Source organism: Myxocyprinus asiaticus, chromosome 15 (assembly GCF_019703515.2).
Source record: "Myxocyprinus asiaticus isolate MX2 ecotype Aquarium Trade chromosome 15, UBuf_Myxa_2, whole genome shotgun sequence".
Classification (NCBI taxonomy): domain Eukaryota; kingdom Metazoa; phylum Chordata; class Actinopteri; order Cypriniformes; family Catostomidae; genus Myxocyprinus; species Myxocyprinus asiaticus.
The window spans coordinates 23,573,602-23,589,173 of NC_059358.1; the positions used below are offsets into that span (position 1 = coordinate 23,573,602).

At 39.5% G+C, this 15,572-nt stretch overlaps 1 protein-coding gene and 1 pseudogene across 3 annotated transcripts; both read left to right on the forward strand.

The window, feature by feature from the left end:
* The first annotated feature begins 1,982 nt into the window (after positions 1–1,982).
* LOC127452877 (interferon-inducible GTPase 5-like) lies at positions 1,983–12,347 on the forward strand. 3 transcript variants are annotated; one of them, XM_051718705.1, is made up of 5 exons: positions 1,983–3,102; positions 3,467–5,770; positions 6,036–6,177; positions 9,642–9,698; positions 10,296–12,347. In XM_051718705.1, exon 5 carries the CDS (start codon positions 10,325–10,327, stop codon positions 11,495–11,497), a length of 1,173 nt encoding a protein of 390 aa, XP_051574665.1. In that variant the 5' UTR covers positions 1,983–3,102; positions 3,467–5,770; positions 6,036–6,177; positions 9,642–9,698; positions 10,296–10,324; the 3' UTR covers positions 11,498–12,347. The 3 variants fall into 3 exon arrangements, with proteins under 3 accessions (XP_051574665.1, XP_051574668.1, XP_051574666.1); XM_051718708.1 differs by having other exon boundaries at positions 1,983–5,770; positions 6,036–6,171; XM_051718706.1 differs by having other exon boundaries at positions 1,983–5,770; positions 6,036–6,171; positions 9,642–12,347.
* A 108-nt stretch (positions 12,348–12,455) lies between these two features.
* On the forward strand, positions 12,456–13,588 carry LOC127453416 (interferon-inducible GTPase 5-like; annotated as a pseudogene).
* The last annotated feature ends 1,984 nt before the right edge of the window (positions 13,589–15,572 follow it).

A 15,572-nucleotide genomic window follows, 5' to 3' on the forward strand; every position in this document is an offset into this window, starting at 1 on the left:
CACCCTAACGGATCCGAAGGAGACCACCAAGCAATCCGCATCTTCATCTGTTTGCCTGCAGAAGTGAAGAGAAAAGATTTCTCTTCCCACTTCAATCAAGTCAACGTCGCTGATTTCTCCGCCAGCCCGCCAATAATCAGCAGCCGTACCGCCTGCTGACAGAGCGAGGAAACGGCCTCCCGTCATCACCCGAGCCTCGAGGAACCAAGTCTGAGTTAAAGGATGGATGAACACACATTCTGCATCCTCATACGATTCAAGTAAGAGGTTTACGTCTGGGCAGAGATAGAATATTATAGTGTGTTCTTATGTATCAAGGTTATTGCTTGTACAGTTTACGGACCGTCATGTCCGCTCATTATTAACACTCAGGGTATTAATTATCAGGAATTTGATTTGCTGTATTGTGGTCCAACCACATTGGACTGTTGTGCATTTCCGCCATCGCGGGTGAGACCAGCAAACTGAGTTTCTCCATTAAAGAATCAAAGACCGCAGGACGGTTTATGAGCCGTCCACCGCGTCTCTGAGTGATAAACTAACAGCTGCTTTCTCTCCCACGATCGTGAAATCGGCTTTGGGGCCGTCACTTAATTCTCTCTCTCTCTCTCGTACTAACCACACACACACACACGCGACCCCTCACAAACATTCTGGCACACATTTTTGGCTAGTAGATAGCTTCGTGATAAAGCTCAGCTTTGTCCCTAAGCTGCCATTGACTGGTTTCTCTCCGCCCACATTCGCGGCCATATTCCCTGGCCGGAAATCTCGCGTGACATACTCTCCACAAGAGTCACGTCCACCATTTTGTGTGCGTCCCTCCTTACACACACACACACACACACACACACACACCTTGTGTGTTATAGGATTATTTTAGTTTCCATATCTAATCATATCACCGTTTAGTTTGTAGTTGTAAGTCGGAAGTTTATTGACTGCATTGTATTAATTATTAATTGATATTATTGCATAAATAAACTTTGTTATATTACAAAGAGAAGTGTTTTGGTTTGTTTTGCATACACCTGTGTCATGCTGATGGGATGTCAGTGCTCGGATTCAAGCCTTCATTCATTGTTTTTTTTTCCCGAAAATTGATATTCTTCGGATGTCGATTTTCCTAAGAAAACAATCTAACATTGAGACTGTTATACTATCTGGTTATTAGTCCCTGATTCCAGGGTGGTGCCTCGTCAATGTTAATCCTTATTAATATTCTATTGATTTTTGATAATTGATCATTATCATTGATGATTGTTGAATTTGAATGATCAATAAGCTAGTGTTAATTTTAATTAATGTTTCATCGATGTTAACAATTGACGATTATCTTTGATAACTGTTGATTTAAAGGATTAGAAAAATCTAACACTGATTCTCATCAATGTTCTGTTGATTTTAATAATTAATAATTATCTTTGATAATTATTAATTATTGCTAATAACCAATCCCGCTCCTAAACCTAGCGCACTACATTTACTGGAGCCCCATATGAGGTTTTAATGAGTTAAGATTCAATTAATTAATTTAAATATTAGTTAATAACTAAATAAATAATTATCAATATAACCTGCTGGAAGTATTATTGGTGAAACCCCTGCGGAAGGCACAATTTCAGGCGTTGCTGTAGAAAAGACAAATTAGTCATATTTAGGTCAAACTTATACTAGGAAGACACTTCACAACCCTGTGAAATAAGAAAGAATCTGTGAAAAGTTAGCTTCATGGCCACTGGATAGTGGGCTGCACTTGCGCCGGTAGAGGGGGTAAGAGAAAATAAATATTAGTAACATTTAGAAAAAAATGTGACCAGAAGCATAAGGATCTATGAAAAGAGAGTCGCAGCTTTGCAATGCATACGGAAATGCAGGAGAATTGTGCTGGGGAATACAGTACGTCTTATTAAACAATGAGAAAAAACAGCATAAAATGATCTGAGAAATAAGAGCTTTGGCTCTGTACTGCATATTTGCAGGAGAAATGGACTTGCAATCATCATTGAAGGATTCACTTGATTCGCTCCTTAGGAATATAACCGTCACCTGTAGTAAAATATACGTCTTGCATAGGAAATGCATCGCATAGCAATAGGTGTGAACAGCATGAAATTATACAGGAATGCATTGAGTTGCAGCTCTGCACTGCGTACAGAAATGCAGTATGTCTTAATAAACAATGTGATCATAACTGAAAGACTCGCTTGTGGTCATTCGCTCCTTAGGAGTATGACTGTCCCCTGCTGAACAATATACGTCAATAATGCTGAGAGGAAGCAAGACACGTTGCAGGATGATTATGAATGAGCTGGGACGCGGCGCATGATCCACCTCTTGTGGAGCCAAATTTGGCTCGTGTCTGTTCAATAAGAGGATGTGTATAACTGCAGTGAGCTGTGGAACGGTCAGAGCGAATTTGTGTTAAAATGTCTGCGCTGGTTTGAAAAGAAGTTGTCATTAGATTATCGGTCGATTGGAAGGAGTTCTCTGTTGCATGATGCCCCTGTGTTCAGAATGGAATAAATTACGCTCCGAAGGGCACTTCGGAAGGAGAAACAATCGTGATATTCATGTTAATAGATGACGAACAATCGCTGGATAGAACACGCCCTGAACAAGCTGTGGCGTGGTAATGAGGCTGACAGGAATCACCTGTGTGGCAGAACCTGATTAAAAAATGCTGGGGGTTGAAATGGTGGTTGGATTGAATAGTTAATCTTCGTTTCTCACACTAATAGCATGAAGCAGGAACGGCGCCCGTCCGCGGGGGCAGTTCGCACTGCTTTCTGGGTGGAAAGTTTAGATAAGAGAACATATGAGCAGTCGTAGAGAGCTGTTTCACATTTTTAAAGAGCAGCCAGTTTCATGCTATAAACTAGAATAGAACTAGCATAGAAAGAAAGACAGGTTAAAAAAAATATAATACGTAACATGGTAGCCGTCAATACTGCTAAAAACAAAAGAGCTGCTGTGACAGCTGTGAAATTTGGCATCTTCACCCATTTTACTGTCTTAATCCACCGCTCTCTATTTTTTCCCACTTCTGGAAAGTCATTCAAAGTCAGAGTGGATTTTTTCATTTGGTACTGGAGCAAATGGGTAAGTGAAAATAACTTTTGCTGTGATCTCCCATTCACTGCTGTCGAAGTTTACCCAGCAAACGTTTACTTCTGCTTTCCAAAACCCAGTGTTTGAAAAAGGTCTATTGAGTACTTTTATGATCACAAATTGTTAACATACTTTATTTTGTTTCAGTAAAGGGACTTTGAATTGGACATGTTTTTGAGTTTTGAGGTCCAGTTATTAAAGATTGACATGGGTCCAGCTCTATGTGCATAGGCCATAGAAGAACTATTCTCTGAGTTCCTCTATGGCCTATCTCACTTCACATATGCTTTGTCTAATGGTATGGATTCTGAGGAGCTGGTTGAAATCTTTATAAAATCATGTTCTCTTTCTCCAGATACTGCTCCTCTGAAGCCAAGGAGAATAAATTAAGGGTGCTGCCCAGCCCTGGTTATATGACTCCACCTGCAGTCTTAGACAAGACTGTAGAAAGGCAAAGTGGAAAAAAGACAAACAGATCTCATATGACATTTTAAAGGATTCCATTTAGTTATCAAAGATCAGTGAAAGAGACCAAATCAAAATTTCTCTCCAAATCAATTTCTGAAAATCCTAATAGGTCCAAAGTACTGTTTAATACTGTTGACTCTGTTAAATCCCTCTACTTTTGCTTTTCAACAGGGCCGGATCTAGGGGGGTGCTGGGGTGGGCCCCCATGGCGCTAATCATAACCCTAACGAGAGTGTGCTAGAGACACACTCAAGCTGGTGCGAATGGAAGACATACTTGCGCACATTTGATCCACCGCAGTCATTTCCCCTTCCAACTGATTAACTTCACAATCACATAAGAAGTGTTCAGATTTTAAGATGGATGTTATTACTACACATCTTTTGAAACATTTAGTCATATACATTTTGTCATTTACGATTTTAAGATGGATGTTATTACTACACGTCTTTTGAAACATTTAGTCATATACATTTTGTCATTTCTTCCAAATGAAGAACATAAGTAATTTGTCATACAAAAGTCAACAATATCTGCAGTATTGCACTGCCAAGTTCTCAGTGGCTGGAGTGGTAAAGATGCTAGTGCAGAAGAAAGAGACAGACACATATTTTTATTTTATTTTTTATCATTAAAAAGTAAGTGCATTTAGTGTGGATTGGTTAAGTGCATACAAAACAGATATGTTTTCAGCTGTTTCTTGAATGCTGAGATGGTATCAGCAGATCATGTGGAGGTTGGAAGCTCAATCCACCACAGAGGAACAGAGAGAGTGAATGGTCATGAAATGGACTTTGTGCCTCTTTGCAATGGGACCACCAGGTGCTATTGTTCATTGAACGCAGTGAGCGAGTCAGGACATAGACCCGGAGGAGTGAATTAAAGTAAGAGGGTGCTGTTCCACAGGCTGTTCTGAAGGCCAGAGTCAAAGCCTTGAAATTGATGTGGGCAGTTACTGGCAGCCAGTGGAGTGAAATCAAGAGTGGGGTGACATGAGCCCTCTTTGGTTGATTGAAGACCAGATATGCTGCAGCGTTCTGGACCATCTGCAGTGGCTTAATCATGGTAGCTGGCAGGGCAACAGGGCCAACAGGGCATTACAGATGTCTTTGCTACCGTTAGTCCAAATGTGACAGACATAATTAATAGCCACCTAGCAAATGGAGTTGTACCAACTTGCTTTAAACATGCAATTGTCCACCCTTTGCTAAAATAAAAAAATAAAATAAAAAGCCCATCTCAATCCAGCTCTACATAATAATCACAAGCCTATTTCTAAATTGCCTTTCATTTTAAAACTTCAGGAGAGAGTAGTTTATTCTCAGCTACACTCATATTTGAAGTGTTTAACATCTTAGACATGTTCCAGTCCGGCTTCAGAACCTTTCACAGTACCGAATATGCTCTGCTTAAGGTCACTGATGACATCTTGCTCTTCTTGACTCTGGCTGGCATTGTAACCTTGTCCCCCTTTGTTGTTTTATGTCAAAGGGTGATTGTGCCTTTTCTGTTATCCCCCCAAACTCTGGAACAATCTCCCCATTCACGTGAGGTCTGCTCCTTCCCGAACTATTTCCAAATCTTCCCTTAAATCTAATTGTTACTCTTTTGCTTTTGATACAGTTTAATTGTGAGATTGTTTAGTCTGTGGTTTTATCTTGTTGATTTATTCATTCATTGTTTTATTGTTTTAAATGTTCTGTTTTAATTATCTCGTTTTATTGAATTGTACAGCACTTTGGATCACCTTATGTTGTCTTTAAATGTGCTTTATAAAGAAAAATTGTCTTTGACTTCATTCAAGTATACAAATACATTTTTACCCAGTCTGCCTTTCCTAACAGTAGGCTACGTAAAATGAGTGAGACAAATGGTGGATGCAGAGAAGCACCTACTAGTTTATGCAGTTTGACTGGTTTGTAAAAATCTAAAGCAGGAACTTCATGTACAAAGGCATCACACTCTCTTAAATCAGGAAAGCCACTTGTGTTCTGTGGCCCTTGGGCGTACAGCGACCGTCAGGGGGCACTAGTGACCACCCTTCTGAAACAGAAAATGAAATTAAACCTAAAATCTACAGTCTCTTTGACTTCACGAATGCGCGCGTGCAAAAACAGCAAGTTCACATGAAGTGCTGTATTTGAATTGCACAAGTTATGGAAATCGATTGTATGGTCCGAAATGGTTCAAGGTAAGATTTGTTTTTATTTATTTTAAATTTTTTACAACTTACAATATCACTAGTTACTGTATATTACCAAAATATATGGAGTCATCTAAAATTAGTTTCAAGCGTAGGCTACGAGGAAGAAATGTAAACTCTTGTTTTGTGGATACAGCAGCTCTGTTTTGATTGTTGGCAACATTGACAACTTTAACAAGCAACTGTTTAACGGTTTAAAAAGGTATTTATATTTATTGTTCTTTTTTTTCTTCTTTTTTCTTCTGTTTTCCAGACTTTAGCAAAAGTATTGTCGGACTCCATCTCCTTGGAAATCGTTTATTGTTATTATTCTAAAGCCTCACCAGTAACTGAAGAAAACTCATCTGATCAAGATCTGTATGTTGATTAATTACTGCTGGAACCAAGAAGTAAAGGTCTTTATAATCCTTTGTTTTCAGTTACATTATTGAATGACATTTGAATAGCCTAAATATTATATCTCTCATTAAGAGTAGTCACCAACCATCCTTAAAATTACACTGCTTTGCTTAATCGGCAAATAAATAAATAATCAAAATCAGAATGTGCTTTATTGCCAAGTATGCTTCCCACACACAAGAGGTCTGTTCCAAAACCTAGTGAGCTTCCTTTGAGGCAGCATTTTAAGGCATCACAGGCACGCTCCCGACGCGAAGGCAGTTGTAGTATGAATAGATTATGCAGGTTAGTGTGTACTGCTTAGCTTTTTTACTTGCCGATTTTAGATATACTGCTATTATTTGTTGTAACTTTCAGTTATTTGTCTTTTCGTGATTATTCAGAGCTCATTTTATACTTAACATTGTGAATTTAATGTTAAATGATTAGGTCAGCATGTGTTTAGTGTGACATGATTTCTTTGTGTGTTCGCATCGTATGAAAGCCTACAAGGTTAGCCTAGATTAGCACAAGGCGGCCATTTCATAGACATTTTATGGCGGTACACTGGCAAGGAGACAAGAGGCCATTCATTTTGAATGGATGTTTATGGAGGAGAATCTTCACAACGCTGAATAAACCGCTTTTGTGAGGAAACAGCTCATCATTTAACGAATTAACTGCCTGTCTGCTAATCTTTAACATATTTTACACTAAAAAATCCTTTTGGAGTGAACTATGTGTGGAGTTTACTATGATAAAATTGCTGTTTTATAAGAGAAGTCACAGACGATTTTATGACCGGATGGTGTCCGTTTATGACTCTCTCCATTCATTTGTATAGCATCAGCAAACTGTCGTAAAATGCTAGTTGACCGTTACAGCCGTTATGCTCTCTCCGATGATAGAACCGCGAAGGTTGTTATCTCCGTACTATAAGATCTCTGGGAGTGCTATTTGAATAATTCACGGAGCTGCCGCCTATGTTGAGCGTTCCAAATCGGTTACTTATGAGGCATCATTCTGCCATGGAAGACAGGTGCCTATGTAAGCAGGAGACGGCAAGGCAGCTCACTAAGTTTTGGAACAGACCACTAGTGAGCATCCTCCGGAAGCAGCATTTTAAGACATCATAGGCGCAATCCCAACACGAAGGCTGTTCCAAAAGGTAGGTATCTTAATTACGCTGCCTGTTAAGATATCTCGTTTTGGGCAAATTCAAAGGTAGCATCATATGTATCCTTCCCTGGGTAGGCACCGATGAGCTTGGCGGAAAAATAAATCCATGATGGCAGACAAGTCGAAAGAAATTTGTCCAAAATCGCCCCCTATTCACTATCCGTATAGTGCAATACTTTGGGTGTCGCCATTTTGTAGTACTGTCCGAATTCGTTCCCTACATCTCATTCCCTACATTCGTTCACTCATTCTTACCCACAATGCAATCTGATTTTGAGTGTACAGTTGATATACACTCACTGATGCTATCTAGGAAGAAAGAGCACGAGAGAGAGAGTGCCAGAGATGCCAGTTCACAGCTTAATTTCATTCCTGCAGTGCTTTATTTCATGCTGGCTGTATTGTTTTACTTTATGACATATCAAAACTTGATTAAAAATAACATGATAAAATATAGCGATCCAAAATCATACAAATTTTATTTATATAAATTAAATATTTGATATGTTTTTTTTTTGTTTTTTTTTTGCTTTTAAAATACTATATGATTTCTTTCTTCACTAATTCACTGAGGTGATATTATTGTTAACTCAGAATACTGCACACAGTGGAAATTATTCAGATATTAGTATATCACATGTACGTATTTGTCTAATTAATGGATGTTGTTATTAATAACTTTAGCACTGTATTACAGTAAATTAAGATATATTGTATATACCATTTTAGAAGAATAACAAGTGTTATTATTGATGTTATTATGATTATTATTATCCTACATAAAAGATAAAGGTTCATATGTGATGAAGTGGTTTCTGCGTCAACTCCAGCGCTCTTTCCTGCTCTTTCACTCACTCATTTTGTTCACTCCTTGCCTGATATAGGGCACTCATAGACATATGGGGGGATGGGGCAGGAATGGTGGTTGTTGGTGTAGAAATACTAACTAAATTGTGTCCAAGACAAAGAATGACCAAAATGGCAATTGCGAGTGGGGTGGCCAGGCTTCGGTCCATGGTGGCCACGGCCACCCTGGCTACCCCTAGCTCTGCCCCTGCTTATGAAGCATAATTTCGGTAAGGATAGAAGACAGCTGCCTATGTAAGCAGGCGACAGCAAAGCAGCTCACTAAGTTTTGGAACAGACCCAAGGATTTTGTCTTGGTGACAGAAGCTTCCAGCGCACAGAGAAATACAACATCAAGACACAGATAATAAAATAAAGTAAGAATAAGATAAAATAAAAAAATATATAGAAATACACAATAAGACAAAATAATTACGTATGTACAAAAATTAAATATAAACATATATACAATTTTGCGCAAGGGAATGTAATGGTTGAAGGTGGGGTATGTTGAATACATTTTTATATAAATATTAGTGAATTTTTATTGCATGTGATTATATTGCACAGTTGTGAGTCCTTGGGGACAGTTTGGGATTACTGCTGGGGTTTTGCTTCTGAATCATCTCCTAATTGTATGATTTATCACTTTAGATATTTCTTCATGTATACTTGATAACAAATGATTGTTAGGACATGCCCCATCCATTCCACATGATGACGCCAACGCAGTCAACCCATCTTTGTACAGGCAGTCCATTTTAAAGTACAGCAGAATGGATACAGTTTTGGTTTATGTATCCTGAGTGATACAGATATTTGAAAGGCTGGGGAGATTGACAGCCTTAATGTAGTAGTAAAAGTAAATGTTAATATCTTTAAGATGTTATTTTCTTCGGAGATACAAACTGTAAAATTGAAAATAAAAGCAATATTTTTTGCAGAAAATTTTCCTGCCAATTTACATTTATGCATTTGGAAGATGCTTATTTTAAAAGCAAATTACAGTGGACTTATTACTGGGACAATCCCCCTGGAGCAACCTGGAGTTAAGTGCCTTAGGACACAATGGTGGTGGCTGTGGGGATCGCACCATCAACCTTCTGATTACCAGTTCTGTGCTTTAGCCCACGCTACACCACTCCATGGTTAAATTCACAAAATGTCTCTTGTCAAATTGTACAAGTCTTGTGGGATTTCATTGATTTATTTTTATAATCCAACATTATTTTTCCTAATGACAAAACGTGGGATTATTTTAAATTAAATTGTGTATTTATGCATTTATTAATTAATAGGTCTATATTTTTTCTATTTCATTTTAAGTATTGTGGGAGTGCTAAAAAATTAGTTTACCTATCCCCCTTAACTCTTTTTTTTTTTTTACCTCTTTAGTTCTATATGTTAAATTGACCCCAGTCATCCTCTTCTTTGAATTGTGGTTTTATTTTTCCAGGACAGGGCAGAGGAACATATAGGGAAATAAGAGGTTAAAAAGCTCTCTACACATAAGGTCAGTATAAAAGACCCAGCATGCTCTTTTCCATGCTGAAATCCTCAAAATTTCATGTAACAGTCATCATATGCTATGGCTATTTGATCATTTAAATTATACATCTTAATATAGTTGTGTGGCTACTTAACTGTCATGTCTGTGTCGTTGCAATGTATCATGAAAAGGACTGATAAATTGCACTGATAATACAATAATTCACTATCAAATCAATATCAAACATCAGGATTGTAAAGATTCTCCAACAAGAGGTGATTGTAAAAGTTGAGTCAGTAGCTAAAAGTAGGGATATCATTTTTCAATACAATTAGTTAAAAAATGTTGTGCTTGACAATACCAGTATTTTTAGTATTGCTGTAAAAAAGGACAGTGCAGAGACAGTATTTTCTCCCCAATTTGGAATGCCCAGTTCCCAACATAGTGTGTGTGGAGGCTTCAAACTATGATTATTATTGTGCAAAACCAGAAATTATTTAATAAGAAAAATTTGCAGAATTTGCAGCCTACCAACTATTATGGTCAAAGCAGCAAATTCATTGCATTTGGATTTTTTCTGTTGCACAAGATTGGTTTGATTTTTTTTATTTCTGAAAGCAGAGAAACCATTTCTGAATAAAGTTTAAAACATGGAAACTCAAGACCCTGATGTTATTGAGGCAGTAAAGTTATCAGGGGAATCCTCACTGGAAAAAGCTACAGCAAAAGCTAAAGCAGAATTTGACCAGTTGTTAAATGTCTCACTTAACATCGCTGTGACTGGAAGTACAGGAGCCGGGAAATCCTCCTTTGTAAATGTACTTAGAGGTTTAGGAGATGATGATGATGGAGCAGCCCCCGTTGGAGTCACAGAAACTACAGTGGAGGCCACCATGTATGAGCACCCTGCAATTCCAAACGTGAAAATCTGGGATCTGCCTGGAATAGGAAGTCCAAAATTTAAAGCAAATAAATACCTTAAAGATGTCAAATTCAACACATATGATTTCTTCATCATCATTAGCTCAGGGAGGTTCCAGCAGAATGACATCATGCTGGCTAAAGAAATAAAGAATGAGAAGAAAAACTTTTACTTTGTTCGTTCCAAGATTGACAGTGACATCTTTGCAGAGCAAAAGAGAAAGGGGTTTGATGAGCAGAAAACTCTTTCCAAAATAAGAGAGGACTGTAAGAAAAACTTGAAAGAGCTGGGAAACCCCAAGGTTTTCTTGATATCAGTTTTTGACTTGGAGAAATATGATTTTGAAAAGCTTCAAAACACTCTGGAAGAAGAGCTTCCAGAGCATAAGAGATCTGCTCTTCTACAAGCCTGGCCAGTGTGCTCTGCTGAGTCTCTCGAGAAGAAGATCAAGTTTTTAAAAGGACTGATCTGGGCTGCAGCTCTTGCCTCTGCTGGTATGGCAGTGGTCCCTGTGCCTGGCCTATCAGCAGCATGTGATGCAGGGATTGTGTTGCTTTTCTTCACAAGATGCTACTATGCATTTGGCTTGGATGATGGATCACTGAAAAAGCTTTCAGAAAAAGTGAACAAGCCGTTGCAGAAATATCTGGGTAAATCAAAGATTGCTGCTGCCATCCAAAACAAAACACTAACCAGATTACAAGTTTCTGCATCACTCGCAACACTGGCTACCCTTGAATGGCTTGCTAGTCTCTTTCCAGGTGCGGGCAGTGTTGTTGCTGCAGGATTGTCCTTTGGCACTACATTTTACCTCTTGAGAGAAGGATTAAATGAACTGGCAAATACTGCTAGAGAAATCAGAAAAGAAGCTGGATTGGACCCGATGTGCAGTAATTCCTAGCTTGCCTGAACATATATATATTGTTTTTAATCATCTAAAGACTATGTGTTGTCTATTGCTTCATGGACTAAATAGTCATATGATGTTGTTTGTTAGATTGTGTGCTGATGTTGGAGTTATGTAATGATGAGTGCCAGACTGTATACATTTATATTTGATCAGTTTAAACAGTTTAATTTTGGGCTTTTAATTCTTGCATCTGTGATCATTTTCATTGCTAAGACACCAGAATGTTATCTCAATCTCATAATAATGTTTGCAGTTGCATATAATCATGTATAATGTATAGTATAATACATAATAGAATAAAAATCTGTTTTATATTTTTGTTGATTTTTGTGATAAATGTTTGTACCATATATGCCACTATAAAACTATACTAAATTTTGCCTTAACAAACTTCCTAATTGTTCATGACCAGTTAAAGAACTCATCATGACTTGTGCTGTAATGAGTTGTAATGAGTGTTGTAATGGAAATGTAATTTGGAAACTCTACATGGCACGGGCTGATAGGTCGACCAGGCACTCCTCTGTCTACGCACCCATTCAGAAGGTTTTTCCCTCTATTCAAAATATATAAAACTGGTACTCACCTAACACAATGTCCCTTCAACTGGCCACAGCAGGGCCGTTAGGTGTAGCATTCTCTCTCCACCTCCCCAGCACCACCTGCCTAGATCTGCTTTACAGGGGCTGTGTCTTGATGTTTGTACAGTAGTAGCAGCATGTCTCTTCTGTCTCAGCAGCATCATGTTTCCATGCCAACAGCAGCAGCATATGTAAAGAAGATCTAGTCTGCCAGTACCAAATCTACTCCACTGTCATTACCATCAATAAAAATCTTTAATCTATTTCCGAAAGTTGTCCTGTCTGAACTGTACTTGATCATTTTACCTATAGAGTACAATGATTTATACCTTATCAAAGGTCTTTTACAGTGAAGAATTTAATCATGCAAACTGACACAAGATTCTTCTGCTGACATGGATTTCTCTGGAGCTTTACAGAGACTGGGAGATCTTAAAACAAATGAAGCTGTTGCAGAGGTTAAAGAACAACTCGACATTCTTGACAATATCACTCTGAATATTGCGGTGACTGGGGAAATAGGAGCAGACAAGTCTGGTTTGGTCTGGATGATGATGATGAAAATTCTGCACCAACTGGAATAACTGAAACAACAATGGAGGTTACCTTGTACACCCATCACACAGTCAAATTTAAGACTATAGGACCTGCCAGGGATTGGTATGCCAAATCTCAAGTCAAACAAATACCTCAAAGAACTCAAATTTTAGACTTACGATTTATTTATTATAATTTTATCAGAGCGGTTCAAGGAAAATGACGTCTTTCTGGCCAAAGAGATTTTAAAAAAGCAGAAACTTCTTATTTTGTCCAGACCAAGATCGATAATGACATTCACTCAGCGGCAAAGAACAGAAATTTCATTGAGCAGCAGGTAATTCGTGCAGTTAGAGATGACTGCCACAGAAACTTGAAGGGTGCTGGAAACGCCAAGGTGTTTTTTATGTCCTCATATGACTTGAGAAGATATGACTTCCAAACCCTGGTAGATACATTAGAGTTAGAACCTTTGAGAACGCAAGAGATTTGCTTTGGTTCAGTCTTTGCCTGTATGCTCTCTGGCTATGAAAGAAAAGAAAAAGGAGACTATGGAGAAGTTTATTTGGCTTGCAGCATTGGCCTCAAACATTGCTACTCTGATCCCAGTCCTTTTTGTGTCAGTGGCTATTGACAAGACAGTACTGGTGGCCTTCCTCACAAGCTTTTGGGATTGAATGAGAATTCACTCATGAAACAGTCAGAGAGGGTAAACAAGCTTGTCTCACAGCTGAAATCAACAATAAAGTCTCCTTTTGCTTAGCAGTGGAAAACAGACTGTGGGTTCCACCTTGTACATCTAAAGGAAAACCAGTGAAAAGCTTAGTCAAACTGCTTGAAAGTAAACGTCTTGTGATGCTGCTGAAGCCTTCAGAATTACATTGTCTTAAGTGGAGGTCTAAATGAAATGATAGATGATATCAAAGAAGTTCTTCACGTGGTAGATTTGCATTAATAATGTGGAAATGGGTTGGAAAGAGAATATTGTGCTTTATATCTTTGCATAGTGCATGGTAAATGGAATTTAATAAATAATATATAGCATATTAACAACAAAAATGGGTAAAATGACAACTCTACTGTCCACGGGAATTAGCCTGTGTGGTGGTTTGAATTTTCTGTTTGATTATTTTATTGTACAGTCCTTGGACACTGAAATTTTAAATAGTTTGACAATGTAAACAAAGGCTGCAGGCCAAGAGACCGGATATTACAAACATCACCATATTACCTTCCCCTAAACAATATACTTTCTATGTATTTACCAATGCATTTGAATTCATGATATTTGTTTTATAATATGGTTAATGATGTTCAACTTGATAACTTGGTAAACATGGGTGTGAGCATGGGAAGCCATGGTAAAGACATTAAACTTAAGAAAGAAAAATAAGACTTATCCCTCCTTTGTTTCACCAAAAGCAACAAAGGCAAGTTTCAGCACAGGAATGACTCAAAATGAATCAATCCAGACTTGCATGACAACTTAATCTCAAACCTTTTGTTCACAAGTTTATTTTTGACATAGAGTCATGATGTAGTGTAAGGGGGAGGCCACCCAGTGGCCCAAGGACGGTATCCAATGGTGTGGCTGAAGGTCTCCTGCGCATTGTCTTATCGTGCGCATTAGGTTTATGTTATTTCGTTCCAATTAAATATATGTGGCATGTGGGGCGTGGTCATGTGTCGGTCTGCGGGAGAGAGAGAGCGGTAAGACTCGTCACCTGGTTCATAATTATTTCTAACATCTGTCTCTCATTATAGTGATGGCAGAGGGAGACTTAAGAAGGCACACCAGAGCATCAGAGAGAGAGAGAGAGAGAGAGAGTGACCAGAAAGCACGACAGCCCCAAACCGAGAGAGTGGTTATTAGTTTGAGTGCTTTAATTTATTTAATGAACGATTTCTTTGTTATCGACGGTTACCATCGATTGAGTGTTTAAGAAAGAGAATAAAAGGACTGACCTTGATCCTGCTTCGTTGTCTCCTGACTCCTCCATTGCCTGAACTAAGAGATCTGCTACAGTGGTGCTGAAAACCCAGCTTTGGAGGAGAATGCTGCTATGGTGTCTTCACCGCTGGGTGAAATCTTCAAGATCCTCACCAGCATCCAGCAGTCACAACACCATGCCCTCCCTCATGGAGGTATGCCGGGAGCAGGAACAAGGCTTCTAAGTCCTGCTCCAAGCACAAGTGGAGGACCGGCAGGTGCTCTGGAGCCTGATCGCCAGGGAGGGGGCAGGCACTGCGACCTCCTCGGAACCCGTCCCACCGGTGGCCCTTATGAAAATGGGACAAAACGACAATCCGGAGGCCTTCCTCGACCTCTTTGTGAAAACCGTGGAGGTTTGGAGGTGGCCTCCCAATCAGTGGGCGGCCCGCCTGTTACCCCTGTTCTCCGGGGAGGTGCAGCTGGTGGCACAACAACTCCCCGCCGCCAGCCTCCTGGATTACAATCACCTGAAGAAGGCCATCCAGCAACTGGTCGGTCGGACCCCGGAGCAGAGTCAGCAGCTCTTCTGCTCGTTGAGCTTCGGGAAGGACGGCCGCCAGTTCGCTTTTGCGCAGCAGCTCAGTGATGCCTGCTGGAAATGGCTGCTGGTGGGGGGAACCCAGGTTGGCGAGACCGCCCCCAAGAGTGTGGAAGGAAGTCCTGGGCCGGTCTGCTGGAGCTGCGGGGAAACCGGACACAGCCAGAGTGGTGTCCAGTAATGGAGGTGGGGACACTGGTCCAGATCCCCGACGCTCCACAGGCTGCCCCCGATTGGGCAGGGGTGTAAGGGTAAAAGGGGATACACATCAAGCTTTGGTGGATACAGGTTGTTCTCAAACCTTGATCCATCAACGCTTGGTGCAAGGCAGGGCATTGGATAAAAATAAACTGGTGAGGGTGAGATGTGTGCATGGTGACATTCATAGGTATCCGGTGGTTACCATTGAGATACGAT

Excerpts from the sequence above, each read along its gene's own strand:
- LOC127452877 (XM_051718706.1), top strand. The coding sequence starts at position 10,325 with ATGGAAACTCAAGACCCTGATGTTATTGAGGCAGTAAAGTTATCAGGG.